This window comes from Typha angustifolia, chromosome 10 (assembly GCF_048772165.1).
Source record: "Typha angustifolia cultivar Huaian chromosome 10, ASM4877216v1, whole genome shotgun sequence".
Lineage (NCBI taxonomy): Eukaryota > Viridiplantae > Streptophyta > Magnoliopsida > Poales > Typhaceae > Typha > Typha angustifolia.
Window position 1 is genome coordinate 4,913,827 of NC_133248.1, and position 27,093 is coordinate 4,940,919.

Genomic DNA, 27,093 nt, shown 5'->3' on the forward strand with positions numbered 1-27,093 from the left:
ATGAGAAGAGTGAAATATAGAAGTAGAAGAAGAGTATCATAATATTTCTTTCCATCTCATAAGCATTTAACAAGAAGACTCAAGTGGTAGAAGGACAAACTTAAAAAGAAAAAAAAAACTACTTGCAAGGGAAAACTAAAACAAACCTAGGTGATAAAATTGGAAACCAATTATATTTTTTGTGCAAATCACCCAACCTCTTTAGATATATTTCCAAATCACCACCACCTCTTATTAGCTGATAAGGATGATCCTACAATTCTTTCACAAAATAAACTTATTTCCTATTACCACCTTCTAGATAAACCTCCTGAAGGGTGAAGGGTGGTATGTTTTTTAGAATAAAATAGAATATTCTAACTATCGAATACTTTAGCAGATGAACCAACAAAATACTTTAGCAGACGAACCAACAAAAGGAGTCAATTGCCTGCCTATCTAGGAGGGAGGAGAGTTTGCAATAAATCCAAAATATAGGTGGTTATTTGCGAAAAAGAAATCATTAAATTTTACAAGAACAGAAATAAACCTGCCGTTTAGGGCGTATAAAAAACTTCACGACCTGACTATAACAGGGAAATTTTTTTCTCCCAACTGCACTTCTGCAAGGCTCTGAAACACGTAAAACCAATAGGAATATCTGAAGACTCAGTGCCAAGTTAGACCAGAATAACCTAATTGCGTTTAAATGTATTATGAATCACATAAACACCAGTAACCAATGAAAAGATGTTCTCATTACCGTATACACAAAGCAACAAATTATGCAATGGACACCACAAATAGATCAACTTAAAAGATAAGAAAATGAAATATCTAGACCTAGTGCTAGTCATGCAGACGGCAAACAGATACACCGTTGCCATCAGTGAAGAGGGTTATATGTACAAAAAGGTACAATGCATTGCACATGATTACACTTATCATAATCCCCAACCATTCTTCCAACCGCAGGCTAGTGAAATACAGCGGTATTACTGGTCTTAAGTCTTCTTTGTGAGAAGAATAGGAAAAAGATAGTCACACTGTCGATGGGGTCAGTATAGCTTTATTCTTGTCTGAATTTGACTACGACAGATCGGGCATGACTGAAGGCTTGGCCCACAGTCACAGCAAGTCTGCAAGGGGAAATTTAATCCAATGAGACACTAGAACAAATTTGGGAAGCAGAAAGGTGATACTGTGTATTTTGGAACCAGATAAAAACTTCAAACTTTGAACTTCACAAAAAAGATATTATGTTTTCTCAGATTACTAAAGATGCTTCTAAATATGAAAAGAATCTGATAGGAGACCAATAAAAAAAAAATCAAAAAGCTTCACCTGGTGTCCACAACCAAAAGCCATGTCTTTCGGGTTCACAAGGCAAATTGGGCAAACCTGACAAAGATGATGAGAGATTTTACACCACTAATTGTTGTCACATTTTATGTACACAATAGATTATCTAAAACCAATAAAAAACATAAGAGACAAAAAGATTATATGCCCTAGTGATAATATACCTGATTATCCCATGAAGCACTAGGTGCAGAAGGAGCTGTACTTGGTGTAGTATCATATCCATCGTAATGTGATGTACTCTGCTCGAAACTGCTTGACTTAGAGCTTTTGGAATCAAAGGAATAAGCGTCACTATTTCCACTAGGTGGCGGGAGAGGTACCCTATCTGGAGACTTTGCAGAATAACGACTGCTCAACAAACAAAAGGGAGATATCAAAATAGAGGCTAGAATAAGCAAGAGGAGAGGATAGGACTTTCTGACAATAAGAATAGAGATGTCAATTGAAGGGGCTTCCTTGCATACCCTAAGATTCCCAATTCAAGTGTTGCTTTATACTGTGCAGGTATTTCCATTAAAGCTGCAAGAGCAAATGCAGCCTCTTTTCTTGATTGTGACATGTTCTTAGACATTATATCTGTAAAATTCACAAACTGGAAAAAGAAGGTGCAATTTTTTTTTTAAGAAAAAAAAAAGTAGGTTTTAGAATTGATATCTAGCATCATTTGTTACCTGGAAATTATCAAAAGATCGGGCAGGAATGTTATCATCAAATTCCTTCATTGTGTCCCAAGGGCCATCCCCGACGCCAACCAAGACAATGGACAAAGGAAGTTCACTGCAACATAAAAGGCATGTCAGAATCAACTTGTGCATTCTCATCACCGCAATTGTCCAAAAGCGTTTCCCAAGATATGGACTGAAGAAGAATGACTCCAACAAATGATCTAATTATAAGATCCACTGTCAGCCTGACATCAGCCCTCAAAATCTTGATATAAGCTGACTGGCCAGCACAGAAACAGACAATAGAGGGATTTCTCATAAGGTTAAATTAGGACAGTTCGCTGGAGGCGGAGGCAAAATGTCTTATAAAATAGGATCACCATACATGCAGGGACTATTCCACCAAACATGTGTACATGTAATGCATTGAAACTTTTGGAAGTCAAAGATCCATAATTACTCAAATCAACATACCAACTTCATGCGACTTTTCATACAAGAATGAATAGTTTTATAGGTGACAAACAATTCGAGTAAATTACCTGGCTTTCACAATAGCATCAACAGTCCTCTGTTCCTGTGAGCTTAATTGTCCAAATTCAGTATCTACACTCCTAGTGACCTATATCACACACCATTTAATGAGGAAAAGTCAAACATATATCTTGAAAAGAATGTAAAAAGCTCCAAAAGATAGGAGGAAGTCGAGTCTTAGAAGAGATATTAGAAGGAACAAGTACAAGAATTGAATAATTATAGGAACAACAGAATGGCTATTATTCTTCTCATACAGACATACACAATGATAGCTTAGGAAATATCCATATGTATACACAGTAGTTGCACCCAAAAATCCTTTCTGTTTCCATATTAAAAATATACAAGACTTGCTACAAAACCAAATGCCATATTTGGAAAGTGTGCATAAGTCAACTTGGTTAAACAGAACCAGATCACGTTTTCACTTGTCTAAATATTTCTCAGAATTACAGAATAGTAGAATTTACTAAAAGAAGAAAGACACAAGATGCTATCATATGTCAACATAAAAGGAGAGACAAGGGAGTAGAATAAGTTGCATTCATGCCCTTCTCCTTCTGTCCCAAACAGTGGATACAATGCCTTAATTTACTAGTAGGAGATCCCCAAAATCAGAGCAATCATATCCATTAAACAAAATAAAATAATTTGTAGGATATGAAAGAACTAAGACTCCTTAGGGATAATCTAAACCAACTATGTCGTTGATGGCATCACCCTAGGACTTAGTCTGATCTCACATCTGGGGCATAGAGAGGTGAAAAAAGAGGGCCATGCAATGACGATGAGGAGCATCAACAACGATAGGGGCTCCGCAAGACGGGTAAGTAGTCAAACTTACTTGCATATCATCTTCATCGTTTTGACTCGGTCCTTCCACCGGATGCCCTACAACACCCCTTGTGCTTGTGTCTGTCTCCATCGGCACCAACAAGTGCCAATCAGCAAGGCAATGCTTGCTCTCATCTTACTGGATAAAAGTTGTCTTTGCAATATAGAATTTAATAGAGCCATCTCTCCTATCGATGTTGAAAGACAAGGTATAAATTAACATAGGCTTCAAGCTCTTCTTGGAACTATTTGTGGTTAAGTACATATTAACTAGAGCTTAGGCTCATTTACAGTGCCTTAGACAAACTCAAACTGTCTCAATTACAAAAAAAAGAGTATATATACATATAATTATACAAAAAAGTATATATACATACATTGTACATACATATAATTTATAATGTCTCAATCACATCTCTACTAATTAAAATTAGTAGAGATTACATTTAGGGGAAATTTATTTAAAACACAATATGTTTTGTCATCATTATCATAACACCCTTCTGGGTGGGTATCTTTTATTCGACTCCTATGTTTTGGTTTTAATGTCTCGAAGTACCCTGAGTTATATCTACCATGGCAACAGCTGACAGAATAGAGAATACCCTAACCCAAAGTACTATTTTGATCTTAAAGTGTAATTCCCTTTCTACTTTTCTTAGCCTTACAACACTTACTCCAGGGCACTGGGCATCAATTTATTTTGCATCTATGATTAATTTAACTCATCTATATAGTAAATGTTAGTTAAGAAAACTAATATTAGGATATTTTGGAGACGTTAAAACTTAAAAGCAAATTGCATGGGTCAAATGATATATACATATATGTAGGGTGCTAATGATAATAAAGGCAAACATATGGTATTTTTATTTTTTTATAATTTTTCTACATTTAAATTAAGCGTTAAATATATTGTCTTAAAGTGTCATACTAATATAGAGTATATTTCATTATATATCTGATATTACAAAGGTTTAAGCATCGAACAAAGCTTACAAAGTACCATATTCTGTGTATATGTTAAGATCTGTTCCAGGTATCTTATAAGAAGGCTCATATGGCTATATATTATGATACTAGGTGCAAAAATTCACATAAAGCCTCCTTTTGAAATTGCCATACCGAAGTCACCAGATTATCAACTTATTAGGCATCTCTATATATGCTTATGCATTGATGATATCATATATGTTACTGAACTGACTTTAATAATATGTGGATCTCATCAACCTGCTGGACCTCCATCTCACTCTGCCCCATCGGAACCCTCCACCTCACTCTGCCTGTCAGAACCCTCCATCTCAGCAGAAACTCTCACTAACTAGTAAGATGTTTAGTTAGACAAATCTATGTATGTTTTCTTTTGGAATGTTCCAAGTCACTGTTTAGAGTGTTTCAGTTCCTATTTTTTTTGCAGTAATGTGTACAGATTTGATTAATCTAGCTATTTTGCAACTGTCTATGCAAAACATAAATTTAGCTCATTGTGTGAGTTGGATTTGAAATTCTGCACAATTTTATTGTATAGTTTGTGTGGTATCTTATGACCCCCTATTTCATTTTTTATCAGTGCAATTTTCCATCATGCTCTATGACTGAAGCATTGGTCAAGCTCTATGCTTAGGATTTACTCGGCCAATGATTATCTGGCCCAGCTATTCTGTTCTATGACTGAAGCATTGGTCACCTGTTAGGTTCTGCTTCTTAGCAAGGATTCCAATTTCGGCCGATCTCGAGTGGGATCGGCTGAAACGGTATAGCCGATCCCGATCCAAACCGGCTTGTACAAGCAGCCACCTGCAGCAGCAGCAGAGAGAGAGAGGGAGAGAGAGAAAGAAAGAGGAAGAGAGAGTGAGGGAGAGAAAGGGAGAGAGAGAGGGAAAAAGGAAGAGAGAGTGAGGGAGAGAAAGGGAGAGAGAGAGGGGGAAAAAGGAAGAGAGAGTGAGGGAGAGGGAAAGATAAAAAAAAGAGGGTATGAGAGAGAGAGAGAGGGAAAAAGGAAGAGAGAGTGAGGGAGAAGGAAAGATAAAAAAAAAGAGGGTGAGAAAGAGAGAGAAAGATAGAAAAAAAAGGTGTGGGAGAGAATAGATATTTTAGACTAACAGTTAAAGGGATAAGAAAGAAGAGAGGAAGAAAAGAGATTTTTACTTTTTAAGCTTTATATGTGAGTAATTATTATTTCTTATTTTCTTATAATTTTTTTCTAAATTTTTTAAAAATTTCTCAACATTTTTAATAATATTTAGAATTTTATTTAATTAAAATAGTCCGATCTGATACAGGCGGCCGATATGGCTGATATGGCCGGTACGTATCATTTTTCCGGACAGCCAATCCCGATCCCGATGCCGATTTTTAAAACCTTGCTTCTTAGTTAGTTGTCTTTAGTTAATGAGGTGTAATAATTTTTATAAGGTGTAATAATTATTATAATTTGATTTAGTTTGTATGAACTATATCTATTTAACACTAGAGCAGGCCATGCGAGCCTAGATGGATATCCACACTGCTTTTGGTTGTAAGAGCACTGTTGGCTTTTCTTCTAAGTAATTAATAATTTGATTATTTATGTAATGCTAGTGTCCAATTGCATGCCAACAAAATGCCCAAAAGATTAAAATTAAATGAGATGGGGTAAGTTGCCTTGCCAATTACAGCACCCTTGTAATCTTCCCCTAAAGGTACAAAAGAAGTCTAGATCATGAGATTCTCAAGTTATGAAATTGACACCAGTGTCTAGAATATATAACTTTTGGATCACTAAGTTGACTTGTGAGGCCCACCTTTAACTTGAGCTACCACCTTAAGGTGGAGGTTTTAAGAGATGACATCTCTGCTTACATCTCTGATTACATCTGTTTTCATAATTTATAACAAAGAGATGTTTATAAAAGTTAGCCCATCTCTATTCTCTAGTCACTAGATATGAGCTTCAACCTGTAGCATTCAAATGTAATCTAATAAGAATTCCATATGTTAATTTCTTGTACGAAAACTTTTATATATGTCCTTCACTGGAACTTGATATTTATCCAAAATAAGTAGAGCAGTTAAACATTTTAGAGTTCACCAACTCATTGTAGATCATGTTCACCAATTCTTGGCAGGGTCTGGACAATAAAACAAAGAGCTCAATATTCTTATTTGCTTATTTTAAACTATTTGTAGTTTGTAATAGATTGTGAACTTAATGTTGGATGTTGGATTTTGGTGATTGAATTGTGAATTTGAAACTATATTGTAATTGTCATGAGATTGTTAGATATTTAAGTTGGAACTTAGAACTAAAATTAGTAGTTAAATTTATTTACTTAATGTTGATTGTTGGTGGTTGAATTGGTATATGAATGTGTTGAATTGAATTTATGGTTGAATGCTTAGAATTGTTATTTTTGTGCAGTATAAGTTTTGAGTTGAAAATAGGTCATTTTATTTGTATAATAGACCATTTATATAGGGTAAATGTTGATTTTTTATAGGATACAAATTATTGTGTTATTCATGTCGTGTTAAACAGTTTACCGTATTGTGTAAGTGCCTTGTGTTAATACGACTTAGTTATTAAACGGAATAAACGGGTCGTATCATGCTACCCATTTATTAAACGGGTTGCATTTGTGTCTACCAAATGCAACCCAATTAATAATCAGGTCGTGTTCGCGTTAGAATAAAATTGACCTAACTCAAACCCACTTAACACAACCCGATTGCCACCCCTTCACATTCGTACTCAAGACAACATAATACACGTGTATTCATTTACATTGACCCACACATGCCGGTCCACACCATGGTCTGAAGTTTTGCCAAAACTTTTTGCATTTCGGTCCTATCCGATCCAAAACTACCCACACTAATAATTTTTTAAGAGTATGTTTTAGAATCTAAGCTGTATTTTACTTGAATCCAACTTGTATCTAAACTAATATCAATCTCATTGCTTACATGCCACTAGATCTTGTGTAATACGTTGAGAAATAAGGTACCATTAGAAGACTATTCATCCCAAGAAGTCCAAAACTGACAGTGAAACTAGAAACAAAACCAACAGAAATGTTTTTCTTTTTAATGGCGCCAAAACCAAAATTAAAACTGGAACTTCAAACCATGGTTGATACCATGCATGCAGCGACACAACATAGAAGAATCATCAAATGCCTTAGGGTATCAAATTGCACATACCTGACCATCAGCAATTATCAATAAAACGTGGTACTGTCCACCACTCTGCGCCACAATTGTCATAGCCATTTCAATAATGGGAGCAAATGAAGTTGGTCCTGGGGGAAAAGAGTTTTATTTTCCAGTCAAATATCAATTTGTGGAAGCCTAAGAAAGAAATATCCACTAGCAGTAAAAGTACCTGCCAATCGCAAATGTGGAACAAGTTCTCTATATCGTGCCAGAGCCTGTGCAAACCCATTGCAGGGTCTCTCATCTGGATAGAAACTAAAGATGTCCTGATCATGTGTTGATGCTATAAAATCACAGGAGATTTTATCATTTGAACAAACCACAATATTCAAACATCATCTTCAAAATTTATGCACAACACATAATAATTACCATCTCCAAATCCAAAGCATGGAATCAAGTTATCCTCATCAAACTTTGATAATGTTCGTCCAATAATTGAGATTGCTTGTTCATAGGGATTTGGTGTATCGCCAATGTAATGTAAGCTGCGTCCGCTAAATGAATGTTTACCTGATTATGAAAGAAAATTAGACATCAACTAACAGAAGTGAGCAAAATGGCATTAATATCAACCTGTCCATTCGTTGCTTTTCGTGAAATCAATGCCAACAATAAGATTTGAAGATTCCAAGCCAGCATGTGCAAGGGCCTCAGTAACCTGCCAATAGAAGTACCAAATCTCCATAAATTATAAAATGAGAATGAGTTCATAATCAACAAATCCTGACTGCATGGACTGCATAGATCATGAAAAGTTTAATGTGATTTAATCTGCAGCCTGATGAACCATAAAACATTTATGGAGAATAAGATACTGAACAATTTCAATTTAACACATTATGTGATACTTTTCTTATGTTCCTCTTAGTCTGTCATCATTGAGGCCATCTGTGAGAGGGATTGGTGGGGAGAGCCACATCTATTGAGTGATACTGTTATTGAAATACAGCTCAGACCACACTAAGGTGAATCCCATCAAATTTTAACAGCATTATACTTCATCAAATTTAAGTACCAAAAGTTCTATATTGGACAGAGTAATTGCTTAGATATTAAAGTGGAGAAACTGGAACATACTATCTTAATATCTTTAAGAAGCAAAGAAAAGAAAGAACAAATACCAAGATGCAGATGATGAGCAGCCAATAATATGGGTGATTCTCACACATGATAACTCAACATCCCATCTTCCGTTCTACCAAGTTATCAACACCTACCCAATCTGCCATAGTTTACCACGTAACATTTATCCAGGGTTACCATCTGTTAAACTACAACCTTTGTCCAAATCACCACCACCAGCACGTTCCTCTTATTCTTCTCATCGATTTAGCTTATTCACACGCCTAATTCTATCATCGAAACCATATTCTACGCCTTGCCCTAGACCAACTACACATAATTGAAGTCTAAATCAATTGAACCCCAATACATTCTTAACTGGAACATACCATACCTTAAATAGGAAAAAGTTGGTAACTCGAGTTAGGAAAAATACTCGGTCCCTAGCATAGTCGTCACAAACCCTCCACTGATCTTTAGAAGAAGACCTACTTATATAGCTGAGTTGTGCCATCAATAGGCCAATGTCTTGCGGTTCTCGAGTCATCACTACCCGTTGGTCTTCCGACTCTACCGCTGCCCATTGCGTTTCTCCACCCATCACGCCTCAGTTTGGCCGTGCCCATGTCGAACCCAAGTCAGTCCTCTAGCTTCTCCGTCTTGATTCTGCTTAACCTTCTCACTTCTGAGTTCAGCTCGAGTCCACCCAACATCATCTTAGCTTTAGATTCTGCAACATTAGATCGATGCAGTGTGTTTGGCCTAATCTTGATCAGATCTTGGGTGGTTGGGCTGAACCACCTCCGCCTATCTTATAAGGTCCGAGCTCTCTTCCTCGAACTAGAGCTCAATCACCTCTAGCCCTTCTGGGTGGGCTCTCCTTAATTTTGAAAAAAAAAAGGATACAAATAATAGATTTAGTCAGCCAAGTTAGCTTGGTGTAAGTCTGACTCATGTCGCCACATGATTGTGCCCAAGTTGATTTTTTGGTGGAACCTCTAATGCCCCAAGCTCCTTCATCATCTCATCCTCAGCCATTAGCGGCCAAGACAACCTCACCATTGAATGCAAGGTTGGGTTTGGCTTCGTCTTCATACCCTCAAGTCAAACTACTTTGTCGTTTTGCTGAAATGTCATCCACATGTTGCTGAAGTTAAATGTCATTGATCCTAAGCTCTATAGCCACTATGGTCGTGTCCTTGCACGCGAATTCCAACCAAGCAACACAAGTTGTCCGCCTGCAGCTTCATGTCGTCGCCAATTACTACATCAAATCTAAAGTCAACTTCGCCTCTAATGCCAACCTTTGACGAGATGCTCATCCAAGAAGCTATGCATACTCCCAGTGTCAATAAGGATGTGTACACATTAATTATTGACAAGCCTGTCCACCCGTAGAGTCTTTGGGGTGCTCATGCCTGAATAAGCATATAAGGAGATCTCGACTAGTATCTCCTCATTCGTGGTCTCCTTGATGTCCTCCACAATCATACCATCATTAGCAAATGTCATCTCCTCATCCGTGGCTAGGAGTGAACCGCTCATCGCATCAAAAGCATAGTCCCTAGGCCTACTATACTCCACCTATGCCAATGTGATAGTGCAAACCAAAGGTCATGCTTCTCTTCCAACCCCTGTTGCTGGTCTCAGTGTAGTCCTCTACTCGTAGGGCATCAATACGCCTTTCAGGGTTGAGACAGGGCCACCAGCCGCACCAAGTATCCACTAGCTGTCTCGACTGATCGAGGTGGTCCTCATGGCACTCCTCAAGGTTGCATACTTCTAATCCATCCTCATTGCATCCTTAAAGGTCTCACTCAGAAAGGATATCGGCCTTGACTTCTTCGCCCAATTTGGATATGAAAGTGCTGACCAGTAATTGCTGCAACTAAGGTGGTTGACACCGACTGCTAACACCCTCAAACTCCTTGGTACACGACCACGATTGTTCACTGCATCAATTTGGAGAGTGTGGCATTGTAGTCTTCAAACTCGGCAATCCCAAATCACAAAGACATGGCATCAATGTATGGAGCGCCGCTCCTTCCAAGTGAAAGCTCGTTAGCAACACTTTGGCATCCTTCATTATACCTTGTAATAGAAAGACTATTCAGCTCTAAAAATCCAATCAAGTGGTTACCTCATTGGAACTTTGGAAACTCGAGCCTTGTCGTCTGCCCCTAAATGTCATTATAGCGGTTGGGAACATCAACAAACTCAGGACTGATCATAGGTGGATAGAGTAGCTGCACCTCATGGTCATGTTGTCTACGATCTTCTCTATCTGGACGCAACCCGAAGTCCTCGAGTTCGGCCAAGCCACTGCGGCCTCGACGTGTCCTGCAGCCTCAGCTTGTCCAAGGTTCAGATCAGGCCATAGGCCTAGTTCTTCTCAGTTCGGTCCATAGGGGACATCATAGTAAGGTGCCCTAGGACCAAAAAAAGGAGGCAAGATAGGTTTGGTCTAGGTAGCGGCAGTCTTGGTCGTGGGATGGTGTAGCAGCAGTGCACGATTCCTGCACGCATCCACTGAGCACGAGGATCTGAGGACCGTAGACTTCTCATCTCCTCTTGCGACCTTGCCTGCAACTCCAGCAAGCATTGGAGGATGAGATTGGTGGTACAGTTGGCCATGCTGACCCCTCCGTCCGAGGCCACCTTGATTTCTACTGAGGTTACTGCAACGGCGGATAGCTCTCCTTCGACGTTCACCTTGCAGCAATCCTCCAATTTACCACTGAACGAGTGATGGTCATGGTCCCAATCTGATTAGGGGTTATGGATGAGAGTTTGGTCTAGATGATGGTGATGGTAGATCGGTTAGGGCGATGGCAATGGTGATGCGTAGTTAGTGTAATGGTGGAGGGTGGTTTTGGTACAAGCAGGGAGAGAGTGGTACATTCCTTAAGGACAAAGGGGGTCAAATGAACGGAAGGGAAGGGTAGTCTCAATTTGGTGGCCAATGGCTTGGGTGAGAGAAAAGGGTGGTTAAGAGAGGGAGAGAGAGAGATAGAGAGGAAAGATCAAATGTCCAATAATGTAAAATAAGGGTGCGCACCAAACTATTTGTTGGCTACCCAATTCGACTAGATCGGCCTAGCATAATGAACTCGGGTCCGACTGGCCTAATAAGCAAATGACAGAAAAGCGAAATGACATAAACTAATAAGCAAGTACAATGATAAAAACAAATAGATAAATAGGGGTTGGATGTAAAAGCCCCTGACCACTCTCGTCGCCGCAGCCCAATGTGATTGGGCTCGTCCTCTGGGTCAGTTCGTAACAATTCACCACAAAATCACTCGACTAATCTTATTCATCAAACTTGCACCTTTCTCCTAAACCACAAGTCCATGACCACTACTCTAAGTGTAAACGAACCTACATTGCCAAATCCATCTCTCTAAACCCAACATTGATCATAACACCAACAAAACAGAGCCATCTTTGGCCACACCACGTCGCTTTAAAGAATAGTCCAAAATTGTTTTTACAAACAAGCATGGGTACTATGTGAGTTAGTTTAATTTATCTATTAATGTTCTGTGACATATGCGCCAGAAGTTGGCATAACTTCTCGTGGGGCCCATACAAGTATATCAGACTATTTTTTTCTTTTTTTAATTTTCAGCTTTAAATTCAATTAAAAAGAATTGAAATAATTGAGGTGACAAGAAAGTCTTCCCTTTATTGAGATATTCAATAGAGGTAGCAAAAACCATTAAGGTACTTAAATAGTATATTTAAAAATAATAAAGCTTTATTTCTAATTAGTAATAAGTGAAGTGCCAAGAAATTTTGCAGAATAGTGGTAACTTAACAGTCTCTTTGTTAAGCCAATGCCACTAAGATTCAAACCAAGGTACACTCATACACCATGAGCCCCTTCAATGATCTGAGCATTATCCCATTAGTTTCATTATGTTGGTTTAATGTCTAGCTACTAATAGAATGCATATCTCAAAATATTTCCTATAGAAATCTCATCGAGTTTCAGATTAAGAATATTTTACTATCATCCAAATATTCAATATGAAATTAGAAGAAACAAACCTGTCAGTCATAATTTTCATCAGGAAGAAAAAACCTTAGACAATATATTTTAAATATAGTTAATATTATTTTATTGTTGTAAGTGACTTGATAATTTTGCCACCTAAAAAAATCTGGCTCTACCACTACATTTCACTTTAGTATTTCCTCTCAATCTAGGATTATTGTCACAAATCATAACTGAACATAGCCCAATAAAGATAGCAAATTATTTGATCCGTCGAGCAATAATCTTAATCTACTCAGAAGAGATGCAATCAGAAATGCCCAAAGTGCCAAAAGTACTATTAGATTTCTTATCATAATATTGATATCCAAAAAGGTAATATTCTAGATTTCATGATCATTTCCAGGAAACTCTCTACTTCTATATGTCATGATCATCTTCTAGGAATTCTCTACTTCCGACAACCTCCGCAACGTTGACTTTTCCTATTTTTGACCTTGCTCCACTATTTTTGCTATAACTTTTCATCCAAATCTTTGATTGATTTCATTCCAAAGCCATTAGATCCGAGACTTCCGAGATTACTACCTATCAAAATCTCAGGATTATCCTGCGAACTGATCATCCCAGATCTAATTCGTAATATTGGTATCAGAGCCAACATTCCTCGGACGATAGTGAATAAATGATCCAAAGCTAACCCGAGGGAGTAACCATGGAAGACTAAGAACTCTTCTCCATACTGACTGGGGCTATCCGATGTCACCGCCACAACATCGGATATCTACCGTTTGGCCTCATTTTGATCTTACTCCATTCTTTTATTTATATCTTTTTATTCTGACCTCCGATTTAGGTGAAGCTAAAGCCACGAGGCTACCACCACTGATAGATTTAGGGATAATAAGAGAACAATCTAAAGATCAGCCCAAATTCTCCTTAAGGAGGAAATTTCGAAAAAATCTGCGAGAGATCTAACTATCTGATAGATATATAACTTGGATATATTGTTACTCTTGAAGTAAGGATTCCAACGCAACCGAGATCACGTCGACCGGTTGTAAACCAAAAGTTATGGGGAAAATACTGACCGTGGGTCAAATGGTGGCACGAGTAACGTGAGTAATGGAATAGGAAATAATGATTAGGTTTGGTGGAAATAGCTATAGTGGTGGGGTAGAGCATAAAACTAGACGAAGGGGGAGAGAGTGGACCGATCCTTGAGAGGCAAGGGGGCACGGTCAGATGGAGGAAGGAAGAAGACGACGTCCAAAATTGGATGTCGTTAGAGGAAAGAGAGAGTTAGGAAGAAAAACTTCAATATTTCATCAATAATCCTTAATTAAGTTGCCTTCCACATATTTAGAGGCTAACCTATCAACAAAATAATTAAAAGATAACCCTAAGATAATTAAAAGATAACCCTAAGATAATGCAATTTGCCTATTGTATTTGAACGCAGCCGAACGCGTTCGAACGCAGATTTTGCGTTCTCTGTCGTTGTGAACGTATACAGGCGTTCGAACGGCGCGTTCGAACACAGTCGAACGCATTCGAATGCACTAAACACATTCTCTGTTTTTGCAAACGTATGCAAGCGTTCAATAGTCGCGTTCAAACGCAAGAAGTTGCGTTCGATTGTGACTGCCATAAATCCTCTAGAAATCCTATTCTTCCCAAAACAAAAAACTAAACAAAAGTCATAACTAGCTGAATTGTAACAGCCCACCACGCTTCCTCTACCTTGCCCTCAAAGTGTGAAGTCAAAAAATCAATCGACGATCTCAGACTCAAGCTCCCATGACGCCTCAACAAATGGTTTGCCCAACCATTCAACCAAGATCTCCATCTCTAGCCTCGAACTATGTCACCTCCGTCGTCATGCTAGTACACCCGTATCAGCTCCACTTGTTGCAAATCCTCCTCGAGTTCAGGTAGAACCGACCCTGTAACTTGATCTGGCCCAATCCTTGCTTTCAACAATGAAACATGGAACACTAGGTGTACTCTAGACTCCTTTGGTAACTCAAGTTTATAAGTGACTGGTCTAATATGCTCACAAACTCAAAATGGACCAAAAAATTTGAATGCCAATTTCTAGTTCTGGATTGGACGCAAGGTGATTTGACGATAGGGCTGAGCTCGTACAAACACCATGTCGCCCACATTAAACTCCTCCCGATGATGCTGATCATACATTTGTTTCATCTGATTCTGGGCTGCTCTCATATGCATTTGCAACCTCCTAAGGGTAGCATAACGATCCATCAATGCCATATCAACCTCAGTCTGTTCTGATGAAGCGCCAAATCAAACCGCCGTAACACAGGTACCGCCCGTCCATATACTACCTCGAATGGGGTCATACCGATGCTGCTGTGATGAGAAGTGTTATATGACCACTCAGCCTATGGAAGATACTCCAACCAACGCTTAGGACGATCACCGATGAAACACCGAAGATATTGCTCAATTCCCCGATTAACCACCTCTGTTTGCCCATCAGTTTGCTGGTGGTATGTCGAACTCAAGTTCAGTTTTATGCCCTACAACTTAAAGTATTCAATCCAAAACTCGCTGATGAATATACAATCACGATCCGTAATAATTAAGCGAAACACCCCATGAAGTTTGGCGACATTTTGGATGAAACATTCGGCTACCGATTTAGCGAAAAAAGGGTGCACCATACTCAACCTGTCCACCACAAAGATAACTAAATACCCACTTACCAATGGCAACCCCTCTATGAAATCCATAGGGATATCCTTCCAAACACGATCCAGTATCGGCAAGGGTTGTAGAAGTCCAATGGACTTCAAGGTCTCCGTCTTTGCTCTTTGACATGTCTCGTATGCCCTCATGTATGCCTTGACGTCATTTTTCTTTCCGGCCTAGGTACAGATATAAGATAGCCTCTTGTAAGTCCTTAGAGTTCATGACCTGCTTCAGGGGTGTCGTGGAAGTGTTCCACCAGTTTAGACCGCAACAATGGATCCGCAGGCACTCAGATACACCCATGGTCAAGCAAAAAACCATCTCTGTCCTCCATCTCGAGATGATGCTCCGGATCGACTCGAATCTCCTCGAGGAAGGGCAATGACGACATGGAAAAAGTCGCCAATTCAACTCCAACCGGCTGGCGTGAAAGAGCATCCGCCGCTCGATTCTCTGTTCCCTTTTTGTATTGTATCTTATAGTCATACCCCAAAAGATTTGTCACCCACTCCTGCTGTGCCAGTATGTATATCCGCTGACTCATAAAGTATGGCAAACTTCTCTGGTCAGTGCAGATGATGAAGTGACGTCCCATTAAATACAACCTCTACTTTGACACGGCTTGAATAATCACCAACATCTCTTTCTCATAAGTTGAGAGTTATTGTGATCTACCGGATAAAGCTTTACTCAAGAATGTTATAGGTCTGCCCCTTTGCATTAGGACAGCGCCTATTCCCACTCCGGATGCATCACATTCAACAAGTTCTCTTTGGAAATCTGGCAACGCCCAAACAAAGGCCGTTGTCGCTTTGTCGCTCCACACAAAGGAATCCTTCCTCAAAAGGGCGATGAGTGGTGCTGCAATTTTACCATACCCAGCAACAAATCTATGGTAGTAACCTGTTAACCCAAGGAACCCATACAACTCGTGGACATTCCTCGGAATCGGCCAATCGGTCATACTCTTCACCTTACTTGGATCAGCTGCCACACCTTCTACTAAAATGATATGCTCCAAATATTCCACTTTTCTCTCACACCACAAACATTTAAACATTGACTTTCAAAAATTTTCTTCAAGTAACTTTAGCACTTCATGTAAATGTTTTGAATGATCTTCAAAACTTTTACTAAAATATCATCAAAGAACACCAACACATACCGACACAAGAGTGGCCTAAATATGTCATTCATTAAGTTTAAAATGTTGCCGGGGCATTGGTCAATCCGAAGAGCATGACTCGAAACTCATAATGACAGTCATGAGTTTGAAAAGTTGTTTTGTGCATGTCTTTGGAATGAACTCGGATTTGGTGATATTCAGCTCTAAGGTTCAATTTGTTGAAATAAGAAGCCCCTATCAATTCATCCAATAACTCTTCTATCACCGGTATTAGGTACCGATCCTTGACGGTCATGGCGTTGAGTGCTCAGTAGTCAATACAAAAACACCACGAACCATCCTTCTTACGCACAAGTAAAATCGATGAGGAATAAACACTATTGCTGGGTTGAATAATTCCTTATTCAAGCATCTCAGCAACCAGCTTTATTATCTCTTCTTTTTGTATATGAGGATACTGATATGGTCGTACATTAGCCGACTCAGCTCCTAATATAGTGGCTATCTTGTGGTCTGATTTCTATACGGCGGCAATCCTTGTGGCTCTTCAAACAATATAGAGAATTCAGATAACAATTGTAACAATTCTTGGGGTTTACCCGAGTTTAATGGAGACTCCGTATCTGATGGAGACATCTAAAAGAGATAGGCCAACTCCCTTGGTCATGGTAGCCCCGCCATAGGTTGCAATGTGGGGTTAGATTGTGTTTTCACCCCAATTAGCTGCACCACCTTACCATTTCTCCTTAATGTCATCCACATATAGAACTTTCGAGGAAATCTGCGAGAGATCTAACTGTCCGATAGATTTGTAACTTGGATATATTATTCCTCTTGAAGTAAGAATTCCAACGCAACCGAGATCACGTCGATTGGGCTTGTAGATCAAAAGTTATGAGAAAAATACTGACCGTGGGTCAAATGGTGGCGTGGGTAACGTGAGTAATGGAATAGGGAAGAATGGTTAGGTTTTGCGGAGGTTGGTGGCTATGGTGGTGGGGTAGAGCATAAAGCTAGACGAAGGGGAAGAGAGTGGACCGATCCTTGAGAGGCAAGGAGGTACAGTCAGATAAAAGAAAGAAGACGACATCCAAAATTGGATGTCGTTAGAGGAAAGAGAGAGAGTTGGGAAGGAAAACTTTAATATTTCATCAATAATCCTCAATTAAGTTGCTTTCCACATATTTAGAAGCTAACCTATCAACAAAATAATTAAAAGATAACCCTAAGATACAGTTCGCCGATTGCGTTCGAACGCAGATTTTACATTCTCTGTCGTTGAGAACGTATGCAGGCGTTCGAACGGCGCGTTTGAATACACTAAACATGTTCTCTATTTTTGCAAACATATGCAGACGTACAATAGTCACATTCGAACGCAACTGCCAGAAATCCTATTTTTCCCAAAACAAAAGCTATTCCTAAAACAAAAAAACTAAACAAAAGTCATAACTAGTTGAATCGTAACAACCACCTAAATTTCATAATTTTCTTACGTCGGAATTGGTACAAATTTGGTTTGTAATATTGGTATCAGAGTTAGATTCCTCAGACAATGATGAACACATGATCCAAAGCTAACCCAGGAGAGATCATGGTGGACCAAAAACTCATCTTCATCCCAATAAAGGTTTCCCCGCCACCACCAGCAACCACCGATGACGAACCATCCGCCTGGGTGAAGGCATTAATAGTCATTGAAGGAGAGCTCTACGAGGATCGAACTCTCCAAGCTTTGACGGCACCTATCTTGGCTCAACACCGCCAGCGCCATCGGCCACAACGGAACCAACCTCCCTACGACATGAAAGTTCAAACCGTGAGGGAGGCAAAATGCCAGCCCAAATTACAACCAAAGCACCACCTCCGGCCATGGTGGAGATCCTGCCATCTCTGCAAACTGTTTACCAGAAGAGGTATGCATAAAAGTATTTGCTCCAAGGGATAATCTTAGAATCCCGTCTGTTTTCTGGATTTGGAGAAGTGCTGATTTTTAAGAACGTGAATCTTATGATATGTTGGGAATCTCTTCTGACCAGTGCGACGTCGGAGCAACCCCTAGTGGCGACCCCATAGTCATCTTCCCTAGCCGTGGTGGAAAATAAAGGTCAAAACCCTAGTTTTCCACCAACAACGATTCAGACACTTTTGGTCCCAGCCACCACCGCCGGTACCTTCCTTGGACCACCCACACCCGAGCCATAGGGCATGCACTAAGACCCTAGCTCGAACCACTAGTGGCTAGGATTTGGCCCAAGTCACCTGTGACTAGGGTAGACTATGGCTCAAATAAGTGAACGCAAAAGCAAAATCCACCATGGGGCCCCCCAAGTGAAAAATAAATATCGAAACACTAGTTTTCCACCAACACTGATCTAGACACTTTTGGTCCAAGCCACCACCGCCAGCACCTTCCTTAGACCAACAGAACCTGAGCCATAGGGCATGCACTAAGACTCTGGCTCAAACCACTGGTAGTTAAGACTTGGCCTGAGTCACCCGTGGCTAGGGTAGACTATGATTCGAATAAGTGGGCGCTAGAGCAAAACCCACCGTGAGGCCTTCCATGTGACAGACAAGACTCACACGAAGATTAAGGAGATGTAGTTCAAGAACGACGAAAGGTATGAAAACCACCATGGACACCTTGAAGACAAGGTGGTCGGAAGAGTTGTGGATTAATGCAAACCGAGTCAGATTGGATGGTATCATAAGAACATTCGACTCGATAGATCGAGTCTATTTATTTTTTTAATTGATTCATGATTATCTCTTATGTAAGCCCTTATGTCATGTAAACTCTTAAGGCAAGTTTAGTTAAATCATATAAGCCACTAAGGCAAGTTCAATTAAGTCATATAAGCCTCTAAAGTAAATCCTACTTCGAGTCGTATAAGCCTTTAGGGCTAAGTCCGAATAGGACTCATTGTACTCGACCTCTATATGTAGAGAGGTTGGGCTTCTTTGTTTAATCAACCAAGTATCTAATAAAGAATTAGAACTATGTTTTAGCCTTAGACTATCTTAGGAGTAAAAATAAGAGAATTTAGGAGTAGAAGTAAATTAATCATAGTCTTTTATTTTCCTAAGAGTAGATCTAAATTAGAAACTCTATCTCCACCTTCAAACCCTAGCCACAATCTGCCTCCACGAGCCACCCATTCATACGGCCAACCACCACCATCCCACAGTCGTCCGCCATCCTTCGACAACCTCTGCAATGTCGATTTTTCCTATTTCTATCCCGTTCTAACCTTGCATCACTATTTTAGCTATAACTTTCCATTCAGATCTCCGATTGACTTCATTCCGAAGCCATTAGATGAGATTTCCAAAGATTACTACCCAACAAAATCTCTGGTTCGTAACATTGGTATCAGATCCGACATTCCTTAAACGATGATGATGGTGAACACGTGATCCAAAGCTAACCTGAGGGAGCAACTATGTAGAAGTAAGAACTTATCTCTATACTGACTGAATTTTATTTGGTGCAACCGCCACAACGTCGGATATTTACTATTCTACCCCTTTCCAACCTTGCTCCACTCTTTTAGTTATATGTTTTCATCTTGACCTTCAATTGAGATGAAATCAGAGTCAATAAAACCCTAACTCACGAAGCTACTATCACCTAAATTTTCATAATTTTCCGAATCAGTTCAAATATGGTTTGTAAAATTGGTTCCTAACAGTGTTGAGATATATTCCAAAAGCATTGAAATATATATATTATATATATGAGCAAGTTCTTTGGATCCTCTCAATGATGCTAACTTCATTTCCTCTCCTTTTTCTCCTTTCTGAGTCTTATCATGGCATTGTGTGTAATCCAGATGGGCATCAAAGGTCATTCTCATTTTTCCACACTTCTTGTCCATGGCTACTTTCCCTTCATGACCAACTTTCACATCTAGTTGTGGTGGTGTGTGTGGGCGAGAAGCCAACTTGGTGACTTCTGGGTTCCATCTTTGACTACTAAAAGTAGCAAAGAGAGGGGTCTTTTCTTCATCTCTCCAACTGTGGCACTACTATTACTCGTTTCTTCTTAAGAAAAGAGAGAGGAGAGAGATATGGAGAGGAAGAGTGGAGTTTGAAGCAGATCGAGAGCAAGATAAATTAATGGTGACGTTCACAAAGCGGAGGAATGGGTTGCTAACTGAGGTGTATGCGGAGGTGGCGCTCATCATCTTCTCCAACCATGGGAAGCTTTATTCAGCAGCTTTCACTGATAATTTACAACTCGAGCTCGTCTTGGATGTAATTGAGCAAAGCCTAAACAAATTTCAAGCCGAGCTTGAGCAGCAGTTGGCTTGTTTAAACCCCTACTTCTCACCCAGATCACTTGCCATATCTGACACTATTGTACTTCTCCTAATACTTAGGTCTTAGACTTTGGTAGCACTACCACATGATATTTGACCATCACTGAATGGGCAGACTATTCATACTCTATAAGGATGATATGATTTTTGCTAGTAATGATTTGACTATTATCAAGTTTTTAAAGAAATATTTTTCTCAAAACTATTAAATAATAGATTTAGGTCTTCTGTATTATTATCTAGGTTTTGAGATTTCTCACATGATGCAAATCTAGTATGAATGCAATGTTTTGAAGAACAATCAACTCAAACAAGTAACTATTTTACTTACTGATAAGAAGTTAATTGATTAAAAGAATTACTACTAGATGGAAGGAGAGAAAATCACTCAGATAAGGCAATAGCTTCCTCAACTCTCAAATAGGTATGTTGATAGTAGAAAGGCCTAAAATATGATATAAGAAAAGACTTTAGAGTTTAGGTTTACCAATAAATGGAATAATAGTGCTTTTACTTTGAAACCAAGTCCTCTTCTCCAGTCTAGGCACCCAAAAATTCTCTTTTACTACTGGAATCTTCTGGACAGCAGTAGTAACCAACGAAAAAATAGAAATTGAAGGAGAGAGGTTTAGAGAGGAAGTAGAAGATATTAGAGAAGAATCTTACGGAGTAAGAGAAAAGGAGAGCAAGGAAGAAAGAAGAAAAAAACCAACCACGGGAGAAAGTGAGAGATCTCAAATAAATATTGTTCCAAATCGTCCATTGTTTCTCATGCAATAACCCTTAAATAGGTTAACAACTTTAATTCTAGCTAATTCTAATAGAAACTTATTTCCAAATAGGTTTCTAATTGATCATCTTACCTAAATTGACTAACCCAATTTAGGTAATAAATCAATGTGGACATTCCCCACATATAAGCTTATCAATTGAGATTCTAATAGGAATTCATTTCCTAATAGGATCCTAATTGATTAGGTCTTACCTAAATTTACTAACCCAATTTAAATAATAATTCAATACGGACATCCCCTGCATATAGACTTACCATATCTATCAATTGACTAATTCAATTGATCATTTGAATTAAAAATCAACTCAACAAATTAAATGTGAAGATAAGTTGACTCTAATTAGACCAATTAGACCAAAATTGGACTCAACCAACTTTATTTTGGTCAAATTGAAGATGATGCCCACATCAATTCCCTATGGGTGGGAAAAATCTCGACTTCGACGAGATAGCCTCCATATACTTCTGGTGTAGATCTTTTTGTAGTCTCCTTAATTCATCTTCCGCAATCCAGCTAGTGTCAAAAATATAGCGATCTTTCTATCGAACCAAACATTATCAATGTGTACCCGGTCGTGTTTTGGTCTCACGCACATCTAATATATCATCAATCTAGTCATAGATGTCGACTACTCAAAATAGTGAGCTAACATCTGTTGGTTGCATTGGGCCTTCATGATATGTGAACAAATCAGCAACACTGAAAATCAGTGAAGTAGACATCTCAGGTGGAAGTTCTAACAAATAAGCATTATTTCCCAACTTAGTAAAATCTTTCTCCCTGCGGTGTTGGTTTGCTGCTTTCTTATATTTATTTGTAGATACCTGCAGCTTTTCAAGAATCTCTTGGTGCACTTGGTGAATTATTTGAACAAAGGTTTCAACATCAGCACTATTTCTTCCATTGTATGGTATAGGGGTTCTACCAAGATACTGGGAAATAGGATAGGCATATATACTCTCAAAGGATAACTTTCCAGTGGATCTATTAATGAAACTATTGTAAGCAAATTCAACTTGAGAAAGAATTAGATTCTACTGAGAGGGCTTCTCTCCAGCTAAACACCTCAATAGATTACCCAATGATCGATTAACTACTTTAGTTTGACCATTTGTTTGAGAATGATATGCACTATTATATTGTAATTTAGTGCCGAATTTAAACCACAAAGTTCTCCAAAAATGACTTCAAATTTTTGTATCCCTATTTGAAGTAAAAGATTTTGAAAAACCATGTAGACGAACTACTTCTTTGAAAAACAAATTTGCTATATGAGATGCATCATATAATTTTTGACATGCAATGAAATATGCCATTTTAGTGAATCTATCAACAACTACAAGAATTGAATCAATTTTACTCATTAAAGCATATACTACGGGTGATTTAGTCATATCATGCTGGAGTTTATTCTTATCAAGAATCATCATGGTTTTATTGTCAAGGCTTACATGGTTTTTTGTCTCTTGTTTTCTAGGATATGGTGCATTCCTTTGTGGATGTAAAGTTACTTGTACATTGTCTTTAATAGAAGTGTATGTACTTTTCTCCCCATTATACATAATCTTTCTATCATATTGCCAAGGTCGACCTAACAAGACATGACATACATCCATAGGTACTACGTCACACCAAACTTCATCCTTATATTATATACCAATTGAAATTTTAATAAGGCATCTAATTGTAACAGGAACTTCACCCCCACCTTTAAACCAAGTAATTTTATAAGGTTTATGCAACTTATCAATTTTCATATTAAGCTTATCAATCATTTCCTAAGCAACAAAATTTTCTATGCTTCCATTGTCTATGAAGATTGAACATAATTTTTCATTTGATGTGCAAGTAGTGCAAAAGAGACTTCGCCTGAGCCACATATCCTCATGTGGAGCTCTTAGCGTCAGCATTACACGATGCATGACAAGTAATTGGCCCTCAATATCACCAATTGCTTCATCTTTAGAGATGTCATCTTCTAATTCATTCTCATGTTCATTCTAACCTTCATCATCAGTTAACTCATCTTCTTCTTGCTCAATCAAATTAGATTGGTGTGTGAACTTTCTTAGAGGACAATCAGAAGAACGATAACCAGGTTGCCTACATTTGAAACAAATTAAGGGTGTAGGTTTAAATATACCTTTATTCTTAGCAAGTACATCAGAATTAGACTGAGGAAAGACTGTGTTGATTTTGGTGGTTCCTTCTCGACAACTTGCATCCTAGTGGTGCCTTTATCTGAATCAATTCTACGAAACACTTGTCTTCTAAGTTTAGCTTCAACCTTTGTGGCTTTGCTATAGGCTATGTCAAGGCGCAAGGCATCACACATGGTTAACTCATCTTGGATTTGAGGTTGCAACCCATTAGTGTAACGGGCAACCTTTTGCTCTTTACTTTCTTGTAGTTCATTTCGTGCAAGTAAAGAATAAAATTCTTCAGTGTATTCTTGTACAGTTTTGGATCCTTGTCACAAATTTTAAAATTTTTGGAAAAGTGTTTGTGTATAATCAATAGGTAAGAACTTCCCCTTAACCTTTTCTTTTATACGGGTCCAGGAATTGATTTTATCTTTTCCTTTTCTAATTCGATCATTTTGAATTTGTTTCCACTAAATTAACACATGACCTTTCAATTTAAGGCTAACAAATTTTACTTTTTTGTCTTCTGGGATTTCTTTCCATTCAAAAAATTGGTCTATATGGTCAATCCAATCCAAAAATTCTTCAGGTAATAATCGCCCTTCAAATTCGCTAACATCAATCTTAGTTCCCTGATCCCACCTATCAACATACCTATGTCTCATGTGATGTGCTTAATAATTCATTTCATCATCACTCTCTATATCTTGGACAGAAGTGTTGCCTTGTCTAGATGCTCTAGGAATATTCTCTGGTTGTGGATTGACTTGGATGTTACCTAAGTATTATAAAATTTGATCCATTCCTTGTTATAGTTGTAGAATTTGATGTTGTAGTTGTGTGACATCTTTTCTAATATCCGTTGTGTTAAAATTTGCATTTGACATGATTTTAAAATAAGCTAGATAGATAAAGAACCTCTTTTTTTTATAGAAAAGATGCTGAACTATATCTATATGCAAGCAAACCCAAGAAAAAGAAAACTTGCTCTGACACCAATTAATGCAAATCTAGTATAAATGCAATATTTTGGAGAACAATTGACACAAATAAGTAACTAAAGTAAAATATAGTAAGCAATAACTGATAAGAAGTTAATTGATTAAAAGAATCACTACTAGATGGAAGAAGAGAAAACCACTCAGATAAAGCAGTAACTTTCTCAACTCTTAAATAGGTACGTTGAAAGGCCTAAAATATGGTGTAAGGAAAGACTTTAGAGTTTAAGTTTATCAATAAATGGAATAGTAATGCTTTTACTTTGAAACCCAGTCCTCCTCTTCACGTCCGGGCACCCAAAAATTCTCTTTCACTACTAGAATCTTCTAGACAACAGCTGTAACCAACAAAAAAGTAGAGATTGAAGAAGGAAAGAGATAGGTTTAGAGAGAAAGTAAAAGATATTAGAGAAGAATCTTACGATGGAGTAGGAGAAAAGGAGAGCAAGGGAGAGAGAAGAAAAAGACCACAGGGTAAAAAGTAAGAGATCTCAAATAAACTTTGTTCCAAATCGTCCATTTTTTCTCATGCAATAACCTTTAAATAGGTTAACAACTTTGATTCTAGCTAATTCTAATAGAAACTTATTTCCTAATAGGACTCTAATCGATCATCTTACCTAAATTGATTATCCCAATTTAGGTAATAAATCAATGTGGACATTCCTCACATATAAGCTTACCATAACTATTAATTGAGATTTTAATAGGAATTCATTTCCTAATAGGATCCTAATTGATTAGGTCTTACCTTAATTGACCAACATAATTTACGCAATAATTCAATGCGGACATCCCCGCATATAGGCTTACTATATCTATCAATTGACTAATTCAATTGATCATTTGAATTAAAAATCAACTCAACAAATTAAATGTGAAGATAAGTTGAGTCTAATTAGACCAATTAGACCAAAATTAGACTCAACCAACTTTATTTTGGTCCAATTGAAAATGATGTCCACATCATCACAACAAGAGAGGTATATATATCTCACAGCAAAAGCGAATCATATACTAAAGATAGAACTCTTGCACATATGAACAAATTGTGCCACAAAATTACTTAACCTCATTCAACAAGAAGAAAAAATTTCTCAATGCATTATCTACGTGAGAGGTTAGATTCGTCATCTTAGAGTATCTAGATTACTAATAAGGCATGGAATGTTGAAAACTGCCATAACAAGGTGCCCGAATATAATTTAATCCATTGCTCTTTTCTTAGTTCCACTAATTTATTTTAATTTAGACTTATGACCATAAGTAAATCTCTTATATCATCATATGCTATTTTATTAATGATCATAAATCTCTTACATCATCATATGCTACTTTACTAATGATTAAGATAATGTTGCATATATGTATACAACCAACCACTCTTTAGCGTACGTAGGACCAAGTAGAGAAAAGGAACAAAAGCAGAGAGAACCGAAAGATTCTGAAACTCCACCAAACTTTAAGACCTTTTATCTAAATTATGCGTCAATAAAAAAAGTTGAATATTGATGGGTACTTTTTCTCTCTTTTCTTCTCAAACCCTTATTCTTCTCTAATTCTCATCTTCTTTAACTTCTATCCTAGCATTAAAATTGCTTGTAGCCCTAACATCAGCGACATTATGAACAACAGGTTGCAATTATCCAGTGCATGAATAAACTAGTTTATTACCTGTTCCACGGAACTGTACTGGTCGCTTATCCTCGAATACCACCGATCCAATCTAGGCCGTGAATCAGCACTATTCTGTGGCTGAGCAGGCGGCGGGGGATAAGCTGGATAAGGCGTAGAAAATCCCTCGGGGGGCGGCGGCGGCGGGGCATAATTCTGATACCCTGGCGTCTCGTACGAATAAGTCCGACCCCAGGATTGCTCCGCTGGATAACTCCGCTCCTGGAATGACCTATTCCGGCCGCTAGCTTCTCTAGAACTACGCCCTCCCATCAACAACCTCACAAAGCAAACAACGGGAGATGGGAAACCAGTTTCCGTATGAACGGCGACTGATTCAAGGGCCTTTCAAGAAATTTCGGAAAAATAATTCGCAACCAGATCCTTTTCCCTTAAATCTCCAGAGATCTCGATCTCCCACCGCTGTAACCTCTTCTATTATTCTGATGGTTATCCTCTTTCGGATACCTATGAGATAGCAAATTAGTCAGCTAAAACGACCAGAATAAGCGATTCGTCTTTTTCTAATCATTTACGCTTTCCTTTCCCTTTCTAAAGGGAACAAAAGAATCAGATTTAGGGATTTGCACCTGAAAGTTTTATCGCTTTATTTAACTCAAGCGTATCGGTGGAGTATAAGGAAGACTCCGAAGCGAAAGGTAAGTGCTATTG

The 27,093-nt window shown here is 38.3% G+C and overlaps 1 protein-coding gene across 1 annotated transcript; it reads right to left on the reverse strand.

Annotated features, from left to right (window-relative positions):
- Positions 1-670: 670 nt before the first annotated feature.
- LOC140769109 (E3 ubiquitin-protein ligase RGLG2-like) lies at positions 671-27,093 on the reverse strand. The gene is made up of 12 exons (XM_073109671.1): positions 27,012-27,093; positions 26,422-26,889; positions 8,154-8,238; positions 7,950-8,090; positions 7,747-7,860; positions 7,566-7,663; positions 2,552-2,631; positions 2,016-2,121; positions 1,809-1,936; positions 1,506-1,692; positions 1,324-1,380; positions 671-1,118 (listed from the first exon to the last, which is right to left on the reverse strand). The coding sequence occupies exons 2-12, from the start codon at positions 26,692-26,694 to the stop codon at positions 1,038-1,040; spliced, it is 1,350 nt and encodes a 449-aa protein (XP_072965772.1). The 5' UTR covers positions 26,695-26,889; positions 27,012-27,093; the 3' UTR covers positions 671-1,037.